Here is a 26,855-nt window from a genome sequence, read left to right as displayed (position 1 = left end):
GCAGTATCATACTTCTAAATAGTAATTGTAACGATGTATTATTATTATATTTAATTATATTATTTGCTTTTAAAAGTAATATATGTAACAATTATTGTGAGATGCCGAATGTAATATGTAAAAGTAAACTTCATACGAGTATAGCGTATATTTTGGAACTCATGTATCGTTCACAGTTAGCCAGTATAATATACATATTTGATTTTTTAATATATTATATACATGCGTAAAATGAATAAGTCAAAAAAATTACGAATTGGCTTTCTGAATCCTGGCTCACTTGGTACTGGTCATGATGAGTTTTTATATGCAATGGATCGCCACAACGTCGATATCATGGCACTAAATGAGACTTGGCTACGTGAGGGGGAGGACGCCCGAGCCCCAAGAATTCCAGGATACTCATTGCGTCACATTCCTCGACCTGCGGAAATACGTTCCCGTGGCGGTGGAGTCGGTTTTTATATAAAACAGGGTATTTCTGTTCGGACCCTTAAACACCCAGAGACCATAACTATTGAGCAAATGTGGTTAAGTGTTAATATTAGGGGTAAAGTTTTAGTCATTGGTACAGCATATAGACCGCCTTGGTTAAGTACGCAAATTTTTATTGATGCCATTACTGACACATATGGCGCTTTGCCATATCATGATCACATACTATTGGTGGGCGATTTTAATATCAATTTCCTAGATACAGGTAATGTAAATACAACTATGTTTACAGACTTTCTCACATACACAAATATGACGCAATATGTTACCGTTCCCACACATTTCACAAGTCACAGCGAAACCCTCCTCGATCTCATCTGCTCAGATACCAACGTCGAACGAGTGTGGGTTGACTATGTAAGCAATTTAAGTGATCATGCATTTTTATCGTGTGAGCTTAATATTGAAAAAGATAAGCCCGTAACCGAAAAAATATATAGTAGACGATTAGACGACATAGATTTAGACCAATTAAAATATTATTTAACCGCGCTTATTAACTGGGAACTCATAATTTCAGATCAAGACATTAATAAAACAGTTGCAGCTTTTAATGACAGTATCCTGTGGGTATTTGACACATTAAGCCCTATAAAGTTGCGATATATCAAAGAATTACAATATCCATGGGTTACTTATAACATCAAATTAATGATGAGTCGGAGAAATGAAGCACAAATTAGATGCCGTAGTACGAAGATAGAAGCTCATGTTAACTATTATAAGCAACTTAAAAAATCAGTAGAATCGGCCATAAATACAGAAAAAACTGTTTATTTTACTTTATTTATTAATAATAATTACAAAAATTCGCGATACTTATGGTCACATATTAAACGCCATGTCAACATTAATAATAAGAAAGACAAACTTTTGCCCGCTCATTTTGATGATCCAGATGGTATTAATGATCACTTTCTCCAACTACCAGGCAGGCCTCAGGCTTCTCAAACTGATATAGCATACTTTAACAGTCAACTTTATGGTGATGCTACATTCTACATCAAAACTGTCGATTGTACAGTTGTCAATAAAGTAATAAGTAGTATTAAATCGAATGCTGTTGGGGCCGATGGAATATCTCTAAAAATGTTGTTGCTCATTATGCCTCATATTCAAGAAATTATTACTACGATAATTAATATGTCTATTACCCAGAGCATATTTCCTATAATATGGCAGAAAGCGATAATTAAGCCTATCCCTAAAAATAATAATCCCTCAGAAAATAAGGATCTACGGCCAATAAGTATCCTGCCATGTTTATCCAAAGTATTGGAAAAAATAGTATATAATCAGCTATCTGATTTTCTTGAGACCAATAATATATTACCCATGAGACAGTCAGGATTCCGTAAACGTCGCGGTACTGCAACTGCACTGATTGATGTGGTTGACGAAATATTAAACGCGCAAGATAAAGGTAATGGCACTATACTAGTTTTGTTGGATTACTCTAGGGCATTTGATACGATTAACGTCTCTCTTTTACTAGCTAAACTACACTACTACGGACTTAGCGCAGAAGCTATACAATGGTTCACCAGTTATCTGGGTAGTAGAACGCAAACCGTAGAACTTAAACATGAAGATGGCACCATAAAATCATCGCAATGTAGGCAAGTTCTTAGAGGTGTACCCCAAGGATCGATACTTGGTCCTCTACTATTTATTATATATTGCGCTGACGTAACAAAGGTCATAAAAAACTGCCGTTACCATATGTACGCTGACGACATACAAATATATATATCTTTTCCACCTAATGAAACTCATAATGCTGTACTTAAGCTAAATGAAGATTTAAGAAACATAGCAGGTTGGTCAGAAGCAAATTGTTTAGCGCTAAATCCACAAAAGTCTAAATTTGTAATACTGGGCACGGCGAATCAAATACAACTGATATCAAGGGAAATACCTATGGTTAAAATTCAAGATGAACCAATTGAAAGAGTTACAGAAGCACGTAATCTTGGCGTACTTATGGACGAATGCCTTAGATTTGAAAAACATGTTCATAATACAGTTAAAAGCTGCTTTTATCGTCTAAAAGTTTTATACCAAATAAGAAAGTTTTTAAAGGTAAATGTAAGAATCCGCCTATGTGAATCATTAGTATTATCCAAATTAAATTACGCCGATGTAGTGGTGGGCCCAAGACTATTGCAACGTACAAAAAAATTAATTCAAAAGGTGCAAAATGCTTGTGCAAGATATTGCTTCGATATACCTCCACGTACGCATGTCACACAATATTTAAATAACGCAGGAATTATGAGAATGGAATACCGTAGGCAACTGCATTTTATGACGCTCTTATTCGGGGTAATCAAGTTCAAACTTCCACCATACCTTTATAACAAGCTTCGTTGGGCGCACGATACGAACACATACGCAACCAGATCGAAATCATATTTACTTCTTATGCCTCTCCATAAAACGGCCGCCTTCCGTGGCAGTTTTCGATACGCCGCCACCAAGTGCTGGAACAACCTTCCACCGCCATTGAGGAACCTAAATATAATTCATAATTTTAGAAACAAATACAGAAAATTTCTTCTTGATAAACAAAAGCAAACATAGCAATTGATTTTATTTATCTTTGTTAATTTAAATATAATATAATGATTTATATTTAATTGTATACATATGTATGAATTTATATACATGTTCGTGTGTGTGTGTGTGTGTGTATAATATGTAGGTATGTGTGTGTATGTAGTTGTATAGATGAGATTTTATATATGTATATGTCATAACTATAAAATGATAATTCAATATAATCTTATAACTTTTTTTTTTTTTTTTTTAATATGTAATCAAATCTACTCACCTTACAGTGCATGGCCCATTGGCAAGATGGAGTATTGATAAGACTTGGTTAGACTATTTAGTGAATAGATTTCAACCTCTATTTGATTGTTATGATATTTGTTAAACGGCACGTCTCGACCTGCTTGCGACCTTCTGTAATAATATGTTCGCTATATTAATTTATACCTCCAATAAATGTAAAGAATCAAAAGTAATATTATTGTGATTTAGATTATATTAAAACACATTTAAAAAAAGAAAAGAAAAACAGAAATTAGTATATATTACTTACTTATTATTATTAATTCTTTTTTTTTTTTCTTTCTCCTTAAATAATTCGTAGGTGATCGAATATCTTTTTGATCTCAGCGTAATATAATTTAGTTTTAAATTTTAATCCATTGTGCTACACGTCCAACCTCCACTGCCGCCGCGAGGTACCTGAGGGCTGAGCGCATCATAATATCCTAGACTTGTTTTGATTTCTGTTATGTTTTTACTTTTATTTTTTATTTGATTTTAACACGACATAATAGTGGACTATTGTCAATCTCGTTCACTTGACGTACGGAAATAAGGTGATCACTGAAAATCAGTGCTGCCGTCTTTGCGAATTTCACACATAGTATGAATCGCATTTTAATTTAAGTCGTTAAAAACTATATAATTTAAATCGTTAATTTTTTTTTTTTTTTTTGTGTGTGTGAAATTCCTAGGACGACAGAAAATGCTGAGTGATTTCCCTTTTTGTGGCATCGTACTGCTATGTAGGCAGCATTTTGTTTTTATTTATTTATGCCTCTTTTTAAAATCTTTCTTAGATATTATTTAATTGTATTGTTATTTTAAGTTTTTGTTTTTTATTTTTTTGTATTGTTTATGTCACTGATGTATCAACACGATGCTTACAAATAAAAATTCTTTCTTTCTTCTTTCTTTCTTTCTAACAAGGAGTTAGGCATATATTCGTTATCAGACATGATAATATTCGAAATATAATAAAAGGATCTAAGATTATTTCCAAGTAAAGTAGATTATTTTTGTTACTAAAATTTTATTCTTCGCAAGTCAATATAAAAAAAAATTCAACCAAAAAATGTCAAGTCTCCTCTACTTTATTTTTCCGTTGCCATAGTTACACAATTAAAGTAATTATGTGACTATGGCCAGTTATAACTTATGAGTTATAACTGGCCATTTTTGAAACTCATTAGTGTATATATTACACAGTATTAAATAAATACATCATAATATAATATCTTGGCTAATTAACCTTATAATAAGTAGTCGTTCGCATTCGTAATATATCCTGTTTCGATATTTTCATTAAATATGCCTTTTTGGCTGTCATGTGTTCTATGTGAGCCAGTTGCCAGCATGTGCGACAAAAAAAATTCCTAACTAAACTTTTTGATGCTTCGAAATATATAATCGTATTTCATACTATTTGCTGGGATGTATAGTGCACTAGTAATATTTCTAAATTAAAATACCTTCTTTTTTTCTGTAGTTCCGATTACAGTGTAGATCACCTTCATAAAGCCATTTATTCGAAAATCCATAATAAATTTCATGTACCAATGATATTGCATCAATATATTATCAAATGTTGTTTCATTATATGTTGCATCATTATCATCATCATTACATGGTATAAAACAAAGTCGCTTACCGCTGTCTGCCCCTATGTATGCTTAGATCTTTAAAATTACGCAACGGCTTTTGATGCGGTTTATTTAAATAGATAGAGCGTTTCGAGAGGAAGGTTTTTGTATATAATACATGGACAATATAGTAAAGATTTCAGAAGTGTTTATCATTTCAGAAGTGCTAATGTGATTTAAATAAACAAATTCTGTAGTATATTTCACCCGTGCAAAGTAGCAGGTCGCTAGTGGAAAAAATCTGGAGCATTTGTCAATAAATGAAGTAAGTAAGAGGGGATTAGTAAATGATAATGTTTAATGAGCTTTGTGAATTAAACCGAATACGAGTATCGTATAAACTTATATATAATTCACAGTTGAACGTAATTCAAACTTAATGAATCGTTCAATATCGGTTTATTCGATTAAACAATTAAATTTATGTTCAACGAAACTTAACCAATTATTTATTCCTTTTAGAATGTTAATGACTTCTGATTATTTAACTTTAGTTAAATAAGAAGTGTTTATTTAATATTTACTATTTACGGTACAAATTGGTTTTGATAATAACTAAACAAAATATGTAATATTACTCCTGTAAACGTGGTCTTTTGAAATAACAAGAGGTAAAAATAGGATTAGTCAGAATAGTGTGATCGCCTAAAGAAATGTCTAAACAAAATGTAATATACATCTAAACTAAAATATATAAGTGATATATTTACATAATGTGGTAAATGTGAACAATTTATTTTAATATGGCATAGTCACAATAACTTTAATAATTAATTCAGCAATGTATTATTACACATTTAAAAACTCAAACGAATCTGATTTTAGAAAATGTTAGATGCAAAGTAGAGCTAATATTCGGAATTTTGATCGAAAATGTCTGTGACTTTTGACCGCTATTTTGGAACATGCTTGCGTTTCGTTTTTCGGCGAAATCCCGAGCACGCCACCAACACCGATAACCCGCAATGGACCGTGCAACCGCAGACCATGTCTCTTTTCATTAGCACGTGTAATATTTAACACAAAGGCCGAATGGGAACTTTGGGATTTCGAGAATGATAGATTATTATGTGCTACAGAAGTTGAGATAAAGCTGCTGATATTATCATTAAGATGAATGAGAGAGCGCAAATTTTATTTGCATCATTATCTCTTCATGGCTCTCAGACTTTCTGAGCTTGATGTATGGAGAAGTATAAATATAATGACCAGTTATAATAATGTTGTAAAAGGCAAAAAGGTGACCGAAATAGACGACGATTGGCGTAAAAAGGGTTCGGGGGATTTATTTAAAAGGTTTTTATTACTACCTTTTTTCGCGCTGAAATTGATCATAAATACAAATAACGGGACCTATATTTAGGAACCCATTCTTATAAATATTCGATTTTAAATGTTTGTGCTTCAGATACTCAGCAATTGGCATTTAATATTACTCTACCGCCATATCCTAATATTTAGTATGTGTTTAGGTTTGAAAGTTGAGTAATTATGTGAGTAGTATCAGCCATATATGACACAGTATCTTGACCACATGGTTTATGGTGAATTGACAATGTAACAATTTTGTTTTAAGTATACTTCTTTTTGCAGTTTAAATGGCGCTGTTAAGCATGGTATAACGATCTCTTACTTTGCAAATAAAAAAAATCAAAGGGTTCCATGCATTACTAAGATAGAATATCATTAGTATTCATACCAATTTGATTTAACATATAAGAGATAGGCAGAAGGCGTAAGAATGAAAAGATAAAAGATATTCAATATTTTCACCTTGAAATCCATTTAAACTAAATCACTTTCTATAAAAAGGCTGTATAAGAAAATTATATACACATATATAATTTTAGAAACAAGGATTGGAACCTGTTGATTACTAAACTCGTCAAAATTACCCAAATAATACATAACATCTACTATTTTACAAAAAAATGGTACAAATAGCATTGCTCTTACGGATTTATAAAAATAGGTTTATGCCTATTTGAATTCGCCTCCAATAATAATCAATATTAAGCCAAATAACACGAAATATCGATACATCACAACAAATCGTGAAGTAAATTAGGTCGAGGAATGAGGGTGGGTGGAAATTCTACCGAGCGGCTGAATAAGATTAGGTTAAGTGTCTGTTGACTCGGCGGCTCGGTTTCCTTCAAATACACACATCTAAACTTACGTGCATTATAATCCAGATAAGGATGGACTTTTGACTACAATTTTGTTAGCATATTTAACTGAAAAAAAAAATCATTTAAGCAATGGCTGGTTTTTCAGGAGGTTATATCTTATGGCGCATATTTAATTTTATTTAATATTTAAACTAAGTGATCATTTCATCAACCTACGCAAGCACCGCAGTTTCATGTGCTTAATTTGTCTTTATAATTCATCTCGTGTTCAGCGGTGAAGGAAAACATCGTGAGGAAACCTGCATGTGACAAATTTCATAGAAATTCTGCCACATGTGCATTCCACCAACCTGCATTGGAACAGCGTGGTGGAATATGTTCGAAACCTTCTCCTCAAAGGAAGAGGAGCCCTTTAGCCCAGCAGTGGGAATTTACAGGCTGTTGTTGGTGTTGTGATCATTTATAAGAAACCAGTTGTTGATTGCGGCGTCGCTCTTGTTTTAGGGTTGTTTGGTATGTGGTAGGCAAAAAAAGCCGATGTCCTCCCTTGGAGTTCAAATTTGCTTCATACCGAATTTCATCAGATTCGGTTCAGTGGTGGAGAAAGAGCCACAATAATTACAATAATAATTGTATGTAATAAAGTAAATTCAATAGACCCAATCCAATAGATGAATATAGCATATTCATAATATGCAATAATAATGTGATGTAAACAATGATATAGAATCAAATGTCATAACACCGTATTGAAGGCTAAGGTTACTCTCGTAACAGTAGTTTTAGAAGATTTATATTACTTATTTAGTAATTATATTCTACCGCTAAGTACTAATTCTTAGGGGTATTGTTGTATCCTGTTCTAGAAGCCAATGTAACTACAATAAACATAATGTATTAAGTTCATAAGATTGATTTGGTAATGATGCCTCAATGCTACTAATAAATGCGTTTCTGTAATAGTATTTGTGTTTCCGATATTTGTTTTGGGTTAATGATTCTATTCTAGAACATTTCGATTCTTAGTATTGCAAAGATGGGATCGTCTTTCAAAGTCTTACAAAGATAAATACGTATGGAAGCCTGGTTATGCGTGTTTGGCAATATTAAAGTAGCTAATACTAAAAAGTGACGTATTTTATTAATGACATAATTACTAATTTATTTTATGTACTAATAGTTTCAAATTTAGAAGTTATCACAAAGATTCCGAAATTTGTATGTCCAAAATTTGACAAATCTCTACTATTACATCCTCGAGGGCTCGATTTCACTCGATCAAAACATATATTAATGAATAGAAATGGCGTTGTCTCTAAAATAACTTCATAAGACAATCGTAACAACATATGTATGACGGCGACTGCGATATATCAACGGCAGGCTCGTCATCAGTAGGATCTTTTGGTATAGGGTTCATGGGTCTCGGGCAATTAATTACAAAGATGACAATTCTTGTGTTGTATAATCCAATTATTATAGTTGCGTGAACCAACGGTCCCGTTTGGAAGGCCCGAACTGTATCTCTTTATCTTTAATAAAACGTAGCTTCAGATGTAACGTTCTCGAAAAACCAGAATGCTAAACCTGTGACAGTTGTCCCTTCAAAACGATTCCGATCACGTGACTCATGTCACGGCGTTCACACCCCACAGATATAACAAAATGAGTAAGTTAATAATTATTCATTATCGACGACACGGCCAATCTGACGAGTCACACGTCCTCGTGTGTATTTGTATCTGGCAACAAAACAAAATACAGCTGTAGTCATCTCTTAGCTCGGCTTACCTGACCATATAGAAAAATAGCTCATAATTAAGTCACATCAGAAAGGATACCACAAGTTAGATTAAAACTCCAATTAACTTTACAAAATCATAGTAATTATTTAATACACCAAGTATTGACAACAACACACAGTACTAGCACTTCTTGCCAGTAAGTCTGAGACGACAGAGGGGTCAATAACAATCCTTCTCTGTGTTAAGATCAATAACGTATGGGACAGTACCAGTCCTTCTCTCTGGTACGTATACCCAAGTCTAACATAAGTGGGCAGTATCAGTCCTTCTCACTGATAAGCCCCAAACACGATATACATTACCAGTCCTTCTCACTGGTAAGCTATAGCCTTACTTTGTGTAATAATTTACTAGTTTGTACTGGTGGATGGGCCTTCACCCGCATCCTCTATATCTAACTCTTCACTTAATACGTCTAATTCACTCGGAACTTGATCTTGTGGCATCTTTCTTATGCGATCATGGGCATACTTGTATGTCCTATTACCAGTTAAAGACTTTAAAACATACCGGTCACCTTCAAGTAGCTCAATTATTTTAAAAGGACCTTTATACTTAGGATCAAGCTTCACTTGATTCCGTTCTTCATTTTTTATTAGAACTAAATCACCAACAACATATTTTACTAATTTTGCCTTATTTTTATCAAAACGGGACTTCTCATATTTGGCGCTCTTTTCTATATTCCATACCGCTTGTTCTCTCACATTTGCTATATCAACTACATTCTCATTATCATCTGCACACAAAAGATTTAGGGGTCTTCCTACCTTACCTATCAAAAGTTCTAAAGGACTCGATTTCGTTATACGGTTAACAGTGCAGTTTAACGCTAACTGAATTTCCTTTAAACTATCTTGCCACGACCTATCTGACGTTTCAACAGACGTCAACATACCCTTTAACGTTCCCATTACCCTTTCAGCTTGTCCGTTAGCACGACTAGAGCCTGTAGCAATTAAATGCAAAGCAATACAATGAGATTCACAAAAGTCTTTAAAGTCTTTACTTGCAAAGCAACGACCTTGATCGGCTATTAGGCGACTAGGAGCACCGAAGAGGGAAATACTAGATTTGAGTGCTTTGATCATACTCGGTGTATCAATCCGCAATGTATGATACAACAAAACAAACTTTGTAAAGGCATCTACGAAAACGATAATGTATTCTCTCGTGTCATTTTTACCACTAAGTTTTCCTGTTATGTCCACATGTAAAGTATGCCATGGTATGCATACCTTCGGTATGGGATGAAGTTCGGCCTGTACCCTGCCAGAGCTAGATTTTGATACCTTGCATGTGATACAATTGTCTACAAATTTACGCACATATTTCGACATGTGATCAAACCAGTAATGATAGTAAAGTTTCTCAAGCGTCTTTTCCCAACCAAGATGCATAACTGCCTCGTGAATATGATTCACTACAGACCAACGAAACGCACGCGGCACGACAGGTAGGCAGCGAGTGCGGTTATTTCTCTGAATCTTGCGAAATAATACACCAGAACGTATCTCGTAAGTTTTAACATCATCAGCTGGTAAATCGTTATTTTGAAGCTTTAAAACAATAGACTGAATTTCTGAGTCACGAATTTGTTCTGCTAAAAGCCAATTTTCGGACAAAGTTGCAATATCGACTCGTTTTTGCTCAATCTTTTGAGCTTTAACCTCTGAAGTTGTAGAGAGTGGATTTCGAGATAAAAAATCTACATGACTCATTAATTTACCGGGTCTATAAATTATTTCAAAATCAAATGCCTGAAGAAAAGCCCACCATCGGTGTACTCTAGGCGTCAAATCGAGTTTATTAAAAGAGCTTTTTAAGGAGTTGCAGTCAGTTACAATGGTAAAATGACGTCCTTGTAAGTAATGTCGAAAATGTTTTACAGCATTCACCACGGCCAAGGTTTCTAACTCATAAGAGTGATACTTTGACTCGGCTTTCGTGGTGCGCATGCTAAAGTATTCGACCACATGTAATCTATCGTCTTTTTGAAAGAGGATACCACCATAACCTTCCGCACTGGCATCTGTATGCAATTCCGTGGGGAGATCAGGATTAAAAATCATAAGAACTGGCTTATTTGTTAGAAGAAAAGTAATTTGCACTCGAATTTTCTCATGTTCTGGCTTCCAAACAAACAACTTAGAGGAAACGAGATGAAAAAGAGGGGTCATAATTTGAGAAAAACCAGAAATAAATTTTCTAAAATAAGAGGCAAGGCCAATGAATTGCCTGAGTTGATGAACATTTTCAGGTGGTGGTAACTTGGTAAGAGCCTCGACTTTTCTTGGATTAGGCCTCACTTCACCAGCTGTTATATCATACCCAAGAAACTCTACGCGACGTTTTAAAAAGGAACATTTCGAAATATTAAGTGAAAAACCAGCCTTAGTCAGAGCTGTCAAAACCTCACGTAACCGTTCTAAGCCTTCTTTTTCGTCTAGTGACGGAATTAAAATATCATCCATGTAAAGGATCGCGTATGAATATACTAAGTTACCTAAGGCATTTGATGCTGCACGTTGGAAAACACTTGGCGCGTTTCGTAAACCGAAAGGCATTCTGAGATACTCATATTGGCCATCTGGGGTAACGAAAGCAGTACGTTCAATACTTTCGACACTTACGGGTATAAGATTAAACCCACTTGCACAATCTAGGCAGGAGAAGAAATAAGCCCCAGACAGTCTTGCAATCAAGTCAGAAATTAAAGGCAGTGGGAAGCGATCAGGTACAGTATTTCTATTTAATTCTCGATAATCCACACACATACGATCACTACCATCACGCTTTTTTACCAATAAAATAGGGCTTGAAAAGGGAGAACAACTAGGACGAATAATTTTTGCTTGTAACAAATCGTTAATTATGGTACGCACAACCTGCCTTTCACCTGGACTTAATCGGTACGGACGACGTTGAACAACAACATTTGGATTTATCAAACGAATATTTAATTCACCAGTTGTAACACGCGTTTTTGGCAACCCGTCAACAAACGAATCGGAAAAATCATTTAACAACATTACTAATTTTTGTTTATTTTCCAAGGAAATATCTGAATTTACGTTATGCAAATTAAAACTTAAAGGTACTTCACAAAAATCAACTTCTTTAAACTTTGTAATTGTTAAACAAGTATCTGTCATCGTAATGGTATAACCTAGTTTTAGAATATCGCGACCTATCATAACGTCTTGCCTTAAGGCGTTATCGGGCAAAATGTGAAATAAAATTGACAAACAATTCCCATTAATAACAACGTCACTTTGAATTTGTTCGGTACAACAAAGCGTTGAGTTACCAATGCCGGTAATATGAACAGAGGCATGATAACGTGTGCCTAAAAATTTACTAGCTACACTAAGTTTTATGAGAGAACATTCGGCACCGGAATCGAAGTAAAATGAGTACGACTCACCGGAGTGTTCTAGTTGGCCCGTCACGCCTTGTATCTCACAATAGTCCACACGACGCTGTGGTAGTGCTCCGCCTATACCAGCCTTTCCATTTGTGCTGCTATTATTGCGAGGGCCGAAGTTTGAACAGTTTGTTGCGATGTGTCCTTTTTCGCCACAAGAGAAGCAAATTACGTTTTTCTTTATGTTAGGAACGGCTATCGACGAAGAGCTTGTGGATGCACCTCGAGATTGACCTGCATTAAACTTTCTTTTGCGACAGTCAATCAACTTATGACCCACGTTACCACAATAATTGCATGTCAAAGGTTCTGATGTTGAAGATTTGAAACGTTTGTTATCTGACACTTTGTTGTGACGATCATGTTGGTTGCGTTTCAAATAAGAAAATGACTTCATTTCTTGCAGCAACTTGCTTCTGTTGGAAATTTCGGTGGTGCATGCCAGACGATGAAGTGTAGTGTCAAATTGTGAGGTATGTGCAAGTACAAACGATACAGCAATTTCCTCAGCAGTCAGGTTTTTCCATTTCGCTATTAGTGACGTCATCAATCGACTTGCATATGCAGCCATACACTCGCCTTCTTTTGGACGACCGTTGTGGATATTTATAAGAGCTGCTGCAACGGTTTCAGTACTATCATAACGAGCAAGAAACACTTCCTTAAAATAAGTCCACGTCATACCAGAGTGTGATACTTGTGACAGCCACGAAGAAGCACTGCCTTTCAAGGACTTGCTGAGCGCAATGATCAAGGCACCTCCTTCCAACGCTTGTTCTGCCATACAAATATCAATAGTCGAACACCAGGCACGTGCATCAGCATCATTAGAGTCAGGATTGAACTCTGGGAGTGTTGGTACGGCTTGACGTGATTTCATAACTTCAATAAGCTGCGCCATATTCCGTTGTTGAAGTTCAAACATCATCTGCCATTGGCTTTCATGGGTAGTTGGTGGTTGCGATGCCCGAGTGTATCCCACTTCTGATGACGGCGACTGCGATATATCAACGGCAGGCTCGTCATCAGTAGGATCTTTTGGTATAGGGTTCATGGGTCTCGGGCAATTAATTACAAAGATGACAATTCTTGTGTTGTATAATCCAATTATTATAGTTGCGTGAACCAACGGTCCCGTTTGGAAGGCCCGAACTGTATCTCTTTATCTTTAATAAAACGTAGCTTCAGATGTAACGTTCTCGAAAAACCAGAATGCTAAACCTGTGACAGTTGTCCCTTCAAAACGATTCCGATCACGTGACTCATGTCACGGCGTTCACACCCCACAGATATAACAAAATGAGTAAGTTAATAATTATTCATTATCGACGACATGTATATGATTAAGAGAGATTATTGTCTGTAGGCCGTAAATCTTTCACCGGTAGCAACTTTGTGCTCGACTCCATTGCCACCTCGATGGTGTACTTCACTAAAACTTCCTCAGTCTCACCTTACTAATATTTTACTACTTATTTACGTTTTTTTATGGTATAGGTTGGCTGACGAGCATATGGGTCACCTGATGGTAAGTGGTCAAAATCACCCATAGACAATGACGCTGTAAGAAATATTAACTATTCCTTACATCGTCAATGTGCCACCAACCTTGGGAACTAAGATGTTATGTCCCTTGTGCCTGCAGTTACACTGGCTTACTCACCCTTCAAACCGGAACACAAAAATACTGAGTACTGTTATTTGGCGGTAGAATAACTGATGAATGGGTGGTACCTTCCCAGACGGGCTTGCACAAAGCCCTACCACCAAGTAAACTACGTCACGAGTATTTGACTTATCACGGAGATAGGACTGCTGGTTTTTAAGTGGGTATTTTGGTATACTAGGACGCAGTCCTGGGCACCGGTAACTCCCACATACCCTGCCCACCTTCACATGGAGCAAATGCGTAATGCGTTTTTCCAGCGATGAATAAAAGTACATAACATACGGACATATATACGGAAGAAGAGAGCAGAGACGAGTATGTCATATTATTTTTGTTTTTTTTATTTAGAAACATGTGCACCTTCTAACGCAAGTAAAACTGCACGTTGTAGCTAGTAATATAAATGTATTCAAATCCAGTCTGCACAAATTATTTTTTCATTATTCAAACTTGTTTGTCTGAAATAGGCAATGGAAGAGTCGCTCTTTATTGAGAAAGGTAACCTGACTATATTCATTTTCTCCAATACACAAGGGACAAGTGTAAAATAAACTTTGGAGTTCATTTTTAAACTCACCAAATGGTCGGGAACAGGCATAGTACAGATATATAACCTAGTATATACATATTTTGACGTCATTCATCGAACAAAAGTTTTATTAAAATATTTAATGAAAGTTCGTCTTTATTAGTATTTGACAATTTTGTCTTATTGTAAAAAGTGGGTTACCCAGTGGTTAGAACGCGTGCATCTTAACCGATGATTGCGAGTTCAAACCCAGGTAAGTGCCGCTGTTTCATGTGCTTAATTTGTCTTTATAATTCATCTCGCGCTCTGCGGTAAAGGAAAACATCGTGAGGAAACCTGCATGTGACAAATTTCATAGAAATTCTGACACATGTGTATTCCACCAAAAATATTTATAACAGGCATAAATATAAATCACAATATTTTTCCACAAATTCTATAACTTCAGTAGTGATCTACTTTCTCCAATTTCAACGTCAACTATCGATTAAGAACTTGGCCCATAACCGATGCAAAATATTGTGCTATTTACTCAACAACAATGAAAATGTTGGCAGCTACACCGTTTTAATGCACAAGCGAGAGAGGCAGTGAATTTTATTCAATTTTCAGTTCGATAGCGTATATTTGGTCGTCAAATTGTTTTTTATTTTCGGTCTTTTTTTGTATTTTACGGTTTGTAAGTTATTTCCGATTGTGTCGTAAAAGCTTTTTTATCGCATCGTGGTATTGGGATGTGTTTATTACGTATGTCTATCTAGAGGCTTCGATGTAGGTTTTGAATTTACTACGTACAGCAAAGCACGTTATTCAAGCTCTTCACGAACAAGGCCATATTGATTCTTGTTTTGCTTTCAAAATGAAAATAAAACAATTATTTCGCTATCATCAAGATGCAATAACCCTATATTATTGACGTTTTACACAATGATTTTTTTATACATTGTATGTAAATTGAAATTGATTTAATATTCTTTCTGGATAATATCGTAGGCGATATTACAGCGACATGCTACGTTGAAATACTGTCTTAATATAAGACAATTACAATGGCAGTGCGTAACAATATAAAGAGCCAATAAGTCTGAGAATGAAGAAATTTGTCACCATAAAAACACCCTTTCTGGAAAAGTACTTTTTTTGTTAATAAAAACCGAGCGTTTGTAGGTCACATGGAATAAGTTATATGTTTTAATAAGTATTTTAATGAAAAATATATGATAGATTGTATTCTTGTTTAAATGAAAAATCAATAAAGCGACACGTTCTAACATTTTCAAACCCCATTATCGTCATATTATAAATCTCGACTAACTTACAAAGGTACAAGTTCGAATTATCTAAATTCATACCCCACGTTTAGATTTTGCTGTCGAGAAATTCTCGACATCAATCCGGATTCTAGAAATTGTAGGCCAATGTCTCGGAAAACATGTAAAACCGTTTGTTCTAGGTCTAGTCTCTTTCTTCTTCTAGTCGTTTAAGTTTGTATATTATAATATTGTATGTGCTTTGAGATCTGCCTCCCTAAAAATGGCCAAATGATTTAAGAAAATTTAATGACGATGTGAACATCGTCATTAAATTTTCTGTTGGAAATTTATCGGCGTTTAACTAATGTCAACCTCCAATACCATGTAACCCATACCATTATTACAGCCTTTTTTTCCCTCACTGGAAAAACGCATTACGCCCCCCCCCCACTTTCCATCACGTGGGGGAACCACGTGATTGAAAGTGGGAGGGGGGGGGGTGGTACTCCCCGGAGACCTGGACGCCGAGTGCGCCCAAGTACGCCGGGTTTACCCACTAAAAAACTAGCGGTACCCTCCCCGTCTTTCGATGGACGCCACGGGATCGCTTACTATGCCACTATACTACGCTATGCGGGCCTCTAACACCTAGGGGTGATTCCCGGGCTACTGGGCCCCCTAGTTCCTGCGGCGCCTATTGAGGCATGCCATTATAACAGCCTGTAGATTCCCGACCGCTGGTTTAAGGCCTCCTCTCCCTTTGAGGAGAAGGTTTTGGAGCATATTCAATCACGCTGCTCCAATACGGGTTACTGAAATCACTTGTGGTACAGTTTTGTTGAAATTAGGCACATTTATTTATTTATTTCTAATGCCGAACTGTATACATATCATTACAGGACTGTGTCACAGTTCGTATTACAGCACTTTAAACAAAAATATTTAAAATATCTATCCATGTTAGTCGTCACGCTAACAACTTACGCAAGACGGCTGGCAGGAGCTGGATGCGAGTAGCCCAAGAACGATCTCAGTGGCGTCCAATTGGAGAGGCCTATGTCCAGCAGTGGACGGAAATGGGCTGATGGATTGGATTGGATCCATGTTATATTATAATACTAACTCAGTTGTATATGAAAGCAGCAATTATTGTGAATTCACTAAGACTGTAAAAATACAAATCCACTCTGTCTGCTATCACATTGAGAGTATCACGTGTGCGTCAGTGGTGCTTCCTTGAGCAACTTGGTTCGCCCGGTGGGCACCGCTAGCAATGACGGTCGATGTCTCCGCCACACATATCTATCTGGGGCGCACAGACTCAACTGGCTAAGGACATTAGCATTATATACTACACCTCTTAAAATCTGAAAAACATATATTACAAGAGCTAGCTCTCTCTTTACCCTTAGTTCATTATATCCTACCATACCTAAGGAAAATAAAGCTGAGATGTAGATTTTCTCCCGAAGTTTTCCTTCACCGCTGACCTCGAGGTGAATTATGAACTCAAATTAAGCACATGAAAATTCAGTAGCGCTTATCTGGATTCGATCCCGCGATCATCGGTTAAAATGCACGCGTTCTAACCACTGGATCATCTCGGCTATTTAAAACAAAACGTTATATCAAAATTCTATGATGGTCGTGAATGCCTTAATAATAATAAATTCAAACGATAAAATAATTCTCTGTACCTAATTTAAACACAATAAATTTCACTTACGTGGAAAGATAAAATGGAAAATATTTTCTATTCGAACAAATTAATGTTCGGCGTTATTTGCTCAATAGCTTTTAATCGTGACAAGTGAGAACAAATTGCTTCGCGAAGGTCACGTAGGAATAAGACGACGTGAATCATACGGTACTCGAAATAAAACTTCAAATTGTCATTTATTTATACTAACTGATAAAATGATTTATGTAACACTTGGTCATTAGTGGATAAAAGTGATAGCGATCTATATGAATATCAAAGGTTAAAAATTCCACATTTTTTGCCTTTTATCATTTAATGACATAGGTAAAAAAATGAGCCTTATCATGGTTACCATCGCCCATAGACATAAGGTCTATAAAAATATTAATTCTTTCTTACTTTGCCAATGTGCCACCAACCTTGGGATCTAAATAGTTATGACCGATGTGCCTGTAGTTGCACTGGACCGTTCACACTTCAAACTGGAATATAATAATACTAAGTATTACTATTTGATGGTAGAATATTTTATGAGAGGTGATTCCTTCTAGTATCCCTATCCCTACTAGACATTGTACAGAACACTGCTATTAAGAAAACGCATTAAAAATTCGGAAAAAGCTATTACACGGATACAGCACAGCGGGATCCGCTACAGGTCGGTGATCGCCGAGGCTCGATGGATCTTTGGTGTGACCCCACCCGGATCAGACACGACGAAAAATAATCCGCCCAGTGACCATCTGTAGTTACAGATTGCGTACCCACCACTGTAGCCCTCTACAGCCATCGCCCACACCAGTTACACCGGAGCCCATTCAAGGGCCTAATTTGGAATATCCACATACTCCAAATTTGGACTCGATTAACCTACTTCTGAAGAGAACAGCGAGGACTAGCTCCTCGATTTCTTTCTATCACCAGGTTCCTCGAGAGCAAAAAAAAGACCCTGAATCCGAGAAATAAGGGTCGAAATGCAGACACATTAAACATTGAGAAAGTTGCGGTTAGCATTACAAACAGGAACCTCGTCTGAAGTTTGCGTGTTTCTACGTGCGATTACTGCTGCCATTATGAATTTGACGTGGTAACGCGACAAATGATGAAAGTGGACTTTGTGCCAAGATTTCCATCCAAGATAAAGATTCCTACCACGTCAAGGCCCTCGACGCACAAAGAAGTAGGCAACGGAAAAGGTCATGTCACCTTCTGTTACCAGTGATGGCAAAAAGGCGAAGTTTTTTATTAGTACTACTCTCAATATTTTGTAAATATTAATCTATATTATATCGCTGAAATAATAATATTTAATAACTATAATTTCTGTTATGAAATCATTTGTAACGGTATTTCAATTATGTTATTGCATTCATACCTAAATTGAAACAGTTAAAGATTTTATCATTAAATTATATGAAAAGCGTTATAGTTACTAATTGAAATGTACAAAATGAAAACTAATATGTTAAGCACATAATTATTTCATAATTACAAGCTTACTTCGGAAACGAAATTCCATGGAAGCAAAAGTAATATTGAGTCTTTATACTCAAAAAATATTAAATTAATTCGTCTTTGGTTTAGGTACTAAATGACTGTCAAAACCAAAAACCTGACAAAAGATTAGAAGAGAAAGAAGTGTAGTGTGTCAAAATATTGTGTCTTCATTTGTTAAGAAAGAAATTTTGCTAATATAAATAAAAATTTTAACAAAAAGAAAAACCGACTTCAAACAATACACTATTTTAAAACAAATGAATATGCACGAAAAAGTAATAAAAATAATTGCGTATTCAACATATTTTTTAGAGTCTTCCTAAGTTAAATGAAATGAAAAATATTAGACTACTTAAAAGTCGATTAACGATTATATCATGTAGTTATAGTTATTGGTATATTTGGAGCCGGTGTCTGTGTCTGTGAATAAAGCAAAAATAGTCTTTCGAAAATGCGGATTTAATACGTCACGCGGCGTAAACTACAAGGATCCCTCGAAAGAGGTGTAATCGAACTCAGCAAAAAAACTTTGAAAAAGACCAACTATATTTCGTACATCATATGACATCACATCACATACACAAAATTTGATTAAAGATAGTAAGAAATTCTGCCCCATATCGCACCCTAACTGCGAGCCGTATAGGAGTTCCATCACTACATAGTATAAAACAAAGTCGCTTTCTCTGTCCCTATATCTTTAAATCTACGCAACGGATTTTGATGCGGTTTTTTTTAAAAGATAGTGTGATTCAAGGGGAAGGTTTGTGTATATAATACATGAACAATATAGTAAAGAAACACTGATAATTTTAGAAGTTTGCGATGTGATGTCGTAAATAAACAAATTCTGTAGTACATTTAGTATCAGTATTGCACCCGTGCGAAGCCGGGGTGGGTAGCTAGTTGATTATAATATTCGACTATGATAATTACATAAACATAACCACATTACGGAAGGTGACTCAAATATCCAAATAACCTATAAATAAAAGATTCGACCGAGTATCGCTAACGTGCTCCTCAGAATTGTTCCGTTCCCTTCCGTTCCGTTACTTTGTCATAGATCCTGTGCTCAGAACCTTACCAAACTTTCACCAAATTACCCTTGAAGTATATATTTTATAATAAAAAAAGAATGATCAAATTTGGTTAACGTGATTTTCAGTTATTCACCTATTTGTCTCGCATATACATAATGCAAATTTAAGACTTACGTCGTTTTCATATGGATACCGTCATTGGAAAAAAATTAAAAAAAAATTGGACCCCACGGGAAGCACTACCTTTCAAACAAAAAAAAAAAATTATCAAAATCGGTCCACCCAGTGAAAAGTTATGAGGTAACAAACATAAAAAAAAAAAAAAATAAAAAAAAAAAAAAAACTATTTTTGTCCCATTAAAAATCGTTATTTGATAATAATTGAACTCGAATATGTCGATAGAAGCAATTGTCTTATTTTTAGGCTAAAGCCTTCATCCTATTTTGAAGAGCAGGTTTAGAGTTTATCGAAAGATGTTACTCAACATGACTTAGTAAATATAAATGCACATGTCCACCCAACAAATGCAGGTTTCCTTACATCGTTTCTTTCATAACTCGCACGAGATAAATATAAACAGATAAAAGTTTAGTTGGCTTGACGAGTACCTTACCAATTTTTGGCCTATCAGAGCCCAGTGCTAGGGTGATGTTCTAAGAGTCGGAGCTTCTACTTCAAAGTATTTCAGCTCATCCCATAAATTTCCTACTACTGGATGAAGAACGCGCCTTTTGATGAAGAGAGTTTTTTCCAACCAAAATGCTAAAATTACGTAGATTTGGTGGAGGTGTGCATATTTCCAGAAGTTTCATCATATAAGTATTCTATCATGATATTAATATTCAACATAATTACTGACATCAGGTAACGCTCGCATCCAACTAAACACTTGTAGGGAGATTAATCGTTATTGATGGTTGCAACGTTAACAATGTCTTCGTTATGTAGTGCACGGTATTGTCGGAAGCGATCATTAAAATTACATTAGGAACTTGCTTTATACGATACGATTTTTTTATCGTACGATATGTCGGAGGTTATAATTAATGAAGCCGGTTTCACTTATTCAAATACTAATTGTCGTCTATGGTTTCGCTCTCGTTTTTCGCGTAACCTATTTTTGGAGTTCAAATTTGCTTCCTACCAAATTTCATAAAATTCATTTCAGCGGTTTGGTAGTGAAAAAGCGACAGACAGACAGACTTACTTTCACATTTATAATATTAATGCCGAGATGACTCAGTGGTTAGAAAACGTGCATCTTAACCGATGATTTCGGGCTTAAATGGGTTTAATGGGTCAGGCAAGCACCACTGAATATGCCTGTGCTTAATTTGTGTTTATAATTCATCTCGTGCTCGGCGGTGAAGGAAGATATCGTGAGGAAACCCGCATGTGTCTAATTTCATTTAAATTCTGCCACATGTGCATTCCACCAACCCGCATTAGAACAGCGTGGTGGAATATGTTCCAAGCCCTCTCCTTAATGGGAGAGGAGGTCATTAGCCTAGCAATGGGAAATTTACAGGCTTTTACTTTACTTTTATAATATTAGTATATATAAGACCTGTATTCGTTAAATATCAACTTGCATTGACAAATATAATTTAATTTGTACGTTTTTTGCTGTCGTCATTCTCATCGTTGTCATCTGACGCAGCGACGTCATCTTGTAAGTTTGCCTCATTCGTAACTATGATATCTGATAATTAAACATGATGGCATTCCTGTGCAAATGAATAGATCTGATACTAATTATTATAATTTGATGTTACGATACATAAAATTTTAATGTAATCAAATTTTAATTTAGATTATTGTTTTCAAATGGGTTATACTCATAATCGTTTCACAATGTCGCGATAGGAATCGTTTCCTAGTTTTTTTAATAGCTATATTTTTATCTAGCAATTAATTTTATGTTTGAAATTTTATGTATGTATGTCATTTATTTTAATACTAATTGTAACCCGCGGTTTCACTCGATTTATAGAGGGTTGTTTGTCGTGAATTAGGAAAAAACAAATGGCATATGTCCTTCCTTGGATGTTAAACTTGCTTCACAACAAATTTCATCAAATTCAGTTCATTGATTTGGTAGTGAAATAGCGACAGACACACAGACAACATTAGTTACTTTCACATTTATAATATTAAGCTTAGGTGTTAGGTTTATATTTATTTTTCTTTAACTTACTTGGTGGTAGGGATTTGTGCAAACCCGTCTGGGTAGGTAACACCCACTCATCAGTTATTCTCCCACCAAATAACAGTACTCAGTATTGTTGTGTTCCGGTTTGAAGGGTGAGTGAGCCAGTGTAACTACAGGCACAAGGGACATAACATTTTAGTTCCCATGGTCGGGGGCACATTGGCGATGTAAGGAATAGTTAATATTTCTTACAGCTTCATTGTCTATGGGTGATGGTCCACTTACCATCAGGTGGCCCATATGCTCGTCCGCCAACGTATAGCATAAAAAAATATTAAATTGTGTGCAGTAATATGGCTGTAAAAGCGTTACTACAGACAGAGTTACTTTCGCATTTTTAACTGACTTCTAAAAATATGAGGTTATCAGTTCGACACGTATGTGTGTAACGTTGTTAGAATTGAATTATATTTGTGTGTGATGATACATTTAGGCTTCCAAGCACGTGTACTCGAAAACTAAAAGTCGTATTGAGATGATCATTTTCAATTTAAGTTAAACACACTTCAACTCAGGACACTGTAAATTTTTATAAAAATAGTTGTTTAACAGATGTATTTATTTTATTTTTAGTGCAATGTCTGTTTCTAATTTTAAAGTCGGTTTTATTTTTTATATATATTTTTTTATTTTTATATCAATGTATAAGACGATGCTTGATTAATTAAATAAAGTACATATTAACCCACATCTACATATGTTATTTCCTACGATTGATAGGTTGACTGGTTGAACATATTTAATCATTCCATTAGTTGTAATAAAAGAGTAGAAAGAAAATATACGGGCACTAAAGTATTAAACATACCAACATTAGTAAACTCAAAAATCAAACTCAAATTTCCAATACGGGTTGGTGGAATACACTTGTGGCTAAATTTCTATGATATTAGACACATCATGCACATCCTTCATGATGTTTTCCTTCACACCCGAGCACGAGATGAATTATAAACACAAATTAAGCATATGAATATCCATTGGTGCTTGCCTGGGTTTGAACCCGCAACCGTAGGTTAAGATACACGCATTCTGTGCTGGGCCATCTCGGCTATCTTCACAAGTAATTTTTCCATACTATTTTACCAAGGCCTGATATAACACAGAGAGAAAGATAGAAGATGTTCATGTGTATTTCCTAACGTGTTGATGATTTTTCCCAATACAATCTACAGGAATTCGTGTAACAAATATTCTTTATAAAAACAATAGAAAAAATCAAATCCACGGACGACAATTTTCCTACCGGAAAATACTCATAGGTATCATTAAAAAGCGCTTGACGTGTAAAACTAATAACGTTGAATTCATTAAATGAATTGACGCAATTGGTTATCTCCCGATCAATATCAGAGGAGCGTAAAATGTCGGAATGTATATTTATTATAATCAATATGCGATATTGATTATAATAAATATAAAATTTATAAGAAACGTGTATCAAAATGGCATATCACAGTACGACGGTTGTGTACATTTTGTGTGTAATTAAAAATAGTTACTGTACTACTTGACTGCGTGGAATGGTGGCAAGAATGCTAGCAGCATTTCTCCTATGAATCGCAATTCTGATAACCTGAGCAAAACTAACCATACTCCTGTCACCAGTGATCAACCGGTGGCAAGAGGTCTAATAGGGGATTCATTTTTAATGAAGCTAAATTTTTAGATTTTCTTTCTTTAATTAGTTTATTTTGTTACGAGTAAGATGAGCAATTCTTACAGAAACACTCTGCAGAGATATTCATTAAATGAGTAGTAGTCCGTAAATGTGCCACAGCAGAGGAGTCTTTCTCTTCTAAGAAAACTAGCGATAAAAATGCTATAAAATGTTGTATGAAAAAAATATTTTTTTCTGAATCGCACTAATATTTGGTTCACCGCAATTTATATAGGTTTGAAAGTATAAAGCCAGCTTTGTTTTATTTAATTTAACATGCGGTAGTTACAAATTTCGAACCACGGAAATATTTTTTGGTCTCGTCTGGTTCTGGAATGTCTGGTTGAACAAAATGATACCAAATTAACTAACATACATTTCATTCAATCAATAAATCACTACATAGTATAAAATAAAGTAACTTTCTCTGTCCCTATATCCCTATGTATGCTTAAATATTTAAAACTACGCAATTTAATAAATAGAGAGATTCGAGAGGAAGGTTTTGTATATAGCACATGGACAATATAGTAAAGAAACACTAATAGAAAGAAAGAAAGAATGAAATGTTTATTAGGACACAGTACATCTGAAAGGATAAAATGTATAAAAAATTTAAAACAAAAAAAAAAGAACAAAAATAAAAAAAAAACGTATTAACTAACTATAACTACTGACTAACTTAATATAAAAAAAACAATAACAATTTAAGAAGTTTGTAATGTGATGTAAATAAATTTTGTTGTATATTTAGTATCAGTATTGCACCCTTGCGAAGTCGAGGCGGGTCGGTAGCATGTTTATAAATTTTGCAAGAGAATTATTGTGTACGTAACAATAACTGAAAACATTGAAACTATGGTGGCGTAGTTGAGTCGATAGAAATTCAACGCGTGAAACTTGATAGGCCTTGAGATGATCAGACTCTTGAATTCCTTAAGAGTTTCTTGTGTCTCCTTTGCTGTAATAAATAAATTACAATTACTTCTCAATTGACACGTATAATTCCAATTTAGTGTTTAAATTCTATTATGTGTCATGAATTATATTATTAGGTACTAATATCGCCATTTTTATTCATGTTTTTTTATAAAGTAGTGCATAAGTAAGTAAATATGGTCAAATAGGACACTGCCATTTACATGTAAAACTCTGTAAAAAATATATTAACTATTATATTAACCTCATATCGTTAATGCACTCGATATTGGTAGAATTTGCGACGACTAGGTGGTACCTACTCAGCACATATTTTACTAACCCAGGGGGGTTTGTACGCCTGACACCAAATCATTGATGATTTGTAAAAGTAGCTACGTTACAAATGCAACTCAAATAATATGTTCTAAGAACTTTACTCGGGATATTCAAAAATCATTTACAAATCCGTGTATAGTTCGTAATATAAATTAAACTTACTTATTTTCTTCTTCATAAGGATTAGATCCATTATACGTATTATTCTTTCTGTCTGTCTGTAGTTCTGCTCACAGTGATAGAATCCACAGAGGAGTGCCACTGTGTCGCTAAACATCTTTGCTGATGTGGAAATAATGGCCAAAGTCATGGATTGTTTTGGCAATTTCTAGAAACGTCATGTAATAATATATGGTTAGAACTTTCTCATTTTAAAAACATTAAACAGCATCCAATTGTGAGATTGAATAAGCTTACAGGGAATAACGGAGGGAGTTAGTGATACTTTTTTTAATTTTCTTGAAATAAGTAGCTCTTAATTTATGATTGCGGATCAAACAAAGATGGGATAGCAAGTACCGCTGAGTTTTCATTGGGTTAATTTGAGTTTTTTAATTTAACTGGAGCTCGTCGGAAAAAAAATCTTGAGAAAACCTGCATGTGAATCCACCGATTAGGTTTAAAGATCTTTATTTCTCAAAAAGATTTACAAGAAAATCACTTACACGAGAAACAATAATACAAAAAAATGTTGGGACAAAACGAAAATAACAACACTATCATATAAATTTGATAATAATTCTTTTTATATATTTTCTTACCATAGTTCCAAGTACTATTCTTATTATCAAATTCGCCATCAGTACCATATCCAGCAGAAACAGTAAGCAAATTAAAAAAGTCTGCAAAAATAGTCACTTATAATTCCAAAAATAAATATAATGATGTTTTAAATATTTTATCACGAGAAATTACATACCCTGAATCCATATTTCATATTTATAAAGTCACATTGCTCGTGTAAAAGAATATATAATTTGCTCAACCACATTATATTACCGTTTGATGTATTTTTCGAGAAATCCAGGTGATCAGGCATTCTCAAATCTTTTGTATTGACCCAAATCTCATGGTTTACAGAATCTTCTATCATACCCGGTAGATTATCGGTTTGGAAGTAAAAATTTTGGAGTATATCTCCAATGGTTTCCAGACGATATTTCAACAGGATACAGTTCGACACAATATCAAGAGATGTTAATATTCTCATAACAATATAAAATACCTCTATGAAATAAACATTGAACAGTGACCAATCCAAATCAACCAACCACGTGCTGAAATCGATGATCAATAATATGATACCAGCGAATATGAAGATTGAAGATATTCTAGTGATGCAGTTTCTTGTTTCTCTGTAATGAGGTATACCGAGGACGCTGTCGATCTGATCATAAGCGATAAAATAGTCAATGTATGATTGTCTGCCATACTTGTAGACGAATATAATATCAGTGATATATTGGACATATCCAAGCATGTATGGTATTTGTATCGTGTCCTCGAATGTAAAAGTCTTATTGAATTGATGATTTTGAATCATAACATAAATACTGTAACTATTAGCGAAGAAGAATAGTATGAGAAATAATAAGAATTTGAAAAAGGGAAAATGATATTGGAGTCTGTTTCCATCACGATAGATGCAAGATAGTCCGAATAGTTGCAGAGCATAGTTCAACGGCGATAGGGTTG

The 26,855-nt window shown here is 34.9% G+C and overlaps 1 protein-coding gene across 1 annotated transcript; it reads right to left on the bottom strand.

Moving 5' to 3' along the window:
* Positions 1 to 24,703: 24,703 nt before the first annotated feature.
* Positions 24,704 to 26,640, bottom strand: LOC124537535. The gene is made up of 3 exons (XM_047114409.1): positions 26,386 to 26,640; positions 25,323 to 25,488; positions 24,704 to 24,864 (listed from the first exon to the last, which is right to left on the bottom strand). Exons 1-3 carry the CDS (start codon positions 26,638 to 26,640, stop codon positions 24,704 to 24,706), a joined length of 582 nt encoding a protein of 193 aa, XP_046970365.1.
* Between the last annotated feature and the right edge of the window lie 215 nt (positions 26,641 to 26,855).

This window comes from Vanessa cardui, chromosome 18 (genome assembly GCF_905220365.1).
Source record: "Vanessa cardui chromosome 18, ilVanCard2.1, whole genome shotgun sequence".
Lineage (NCBI taxonomy): Eukaryota > Metazoa > Arthropoda > Insecta > Lepidoptera > Nymphalidae > Vanessa > Vanessa cardui.
This window is presented reverse-complemented; position numbering and strand designations above follow the sequence as displayed.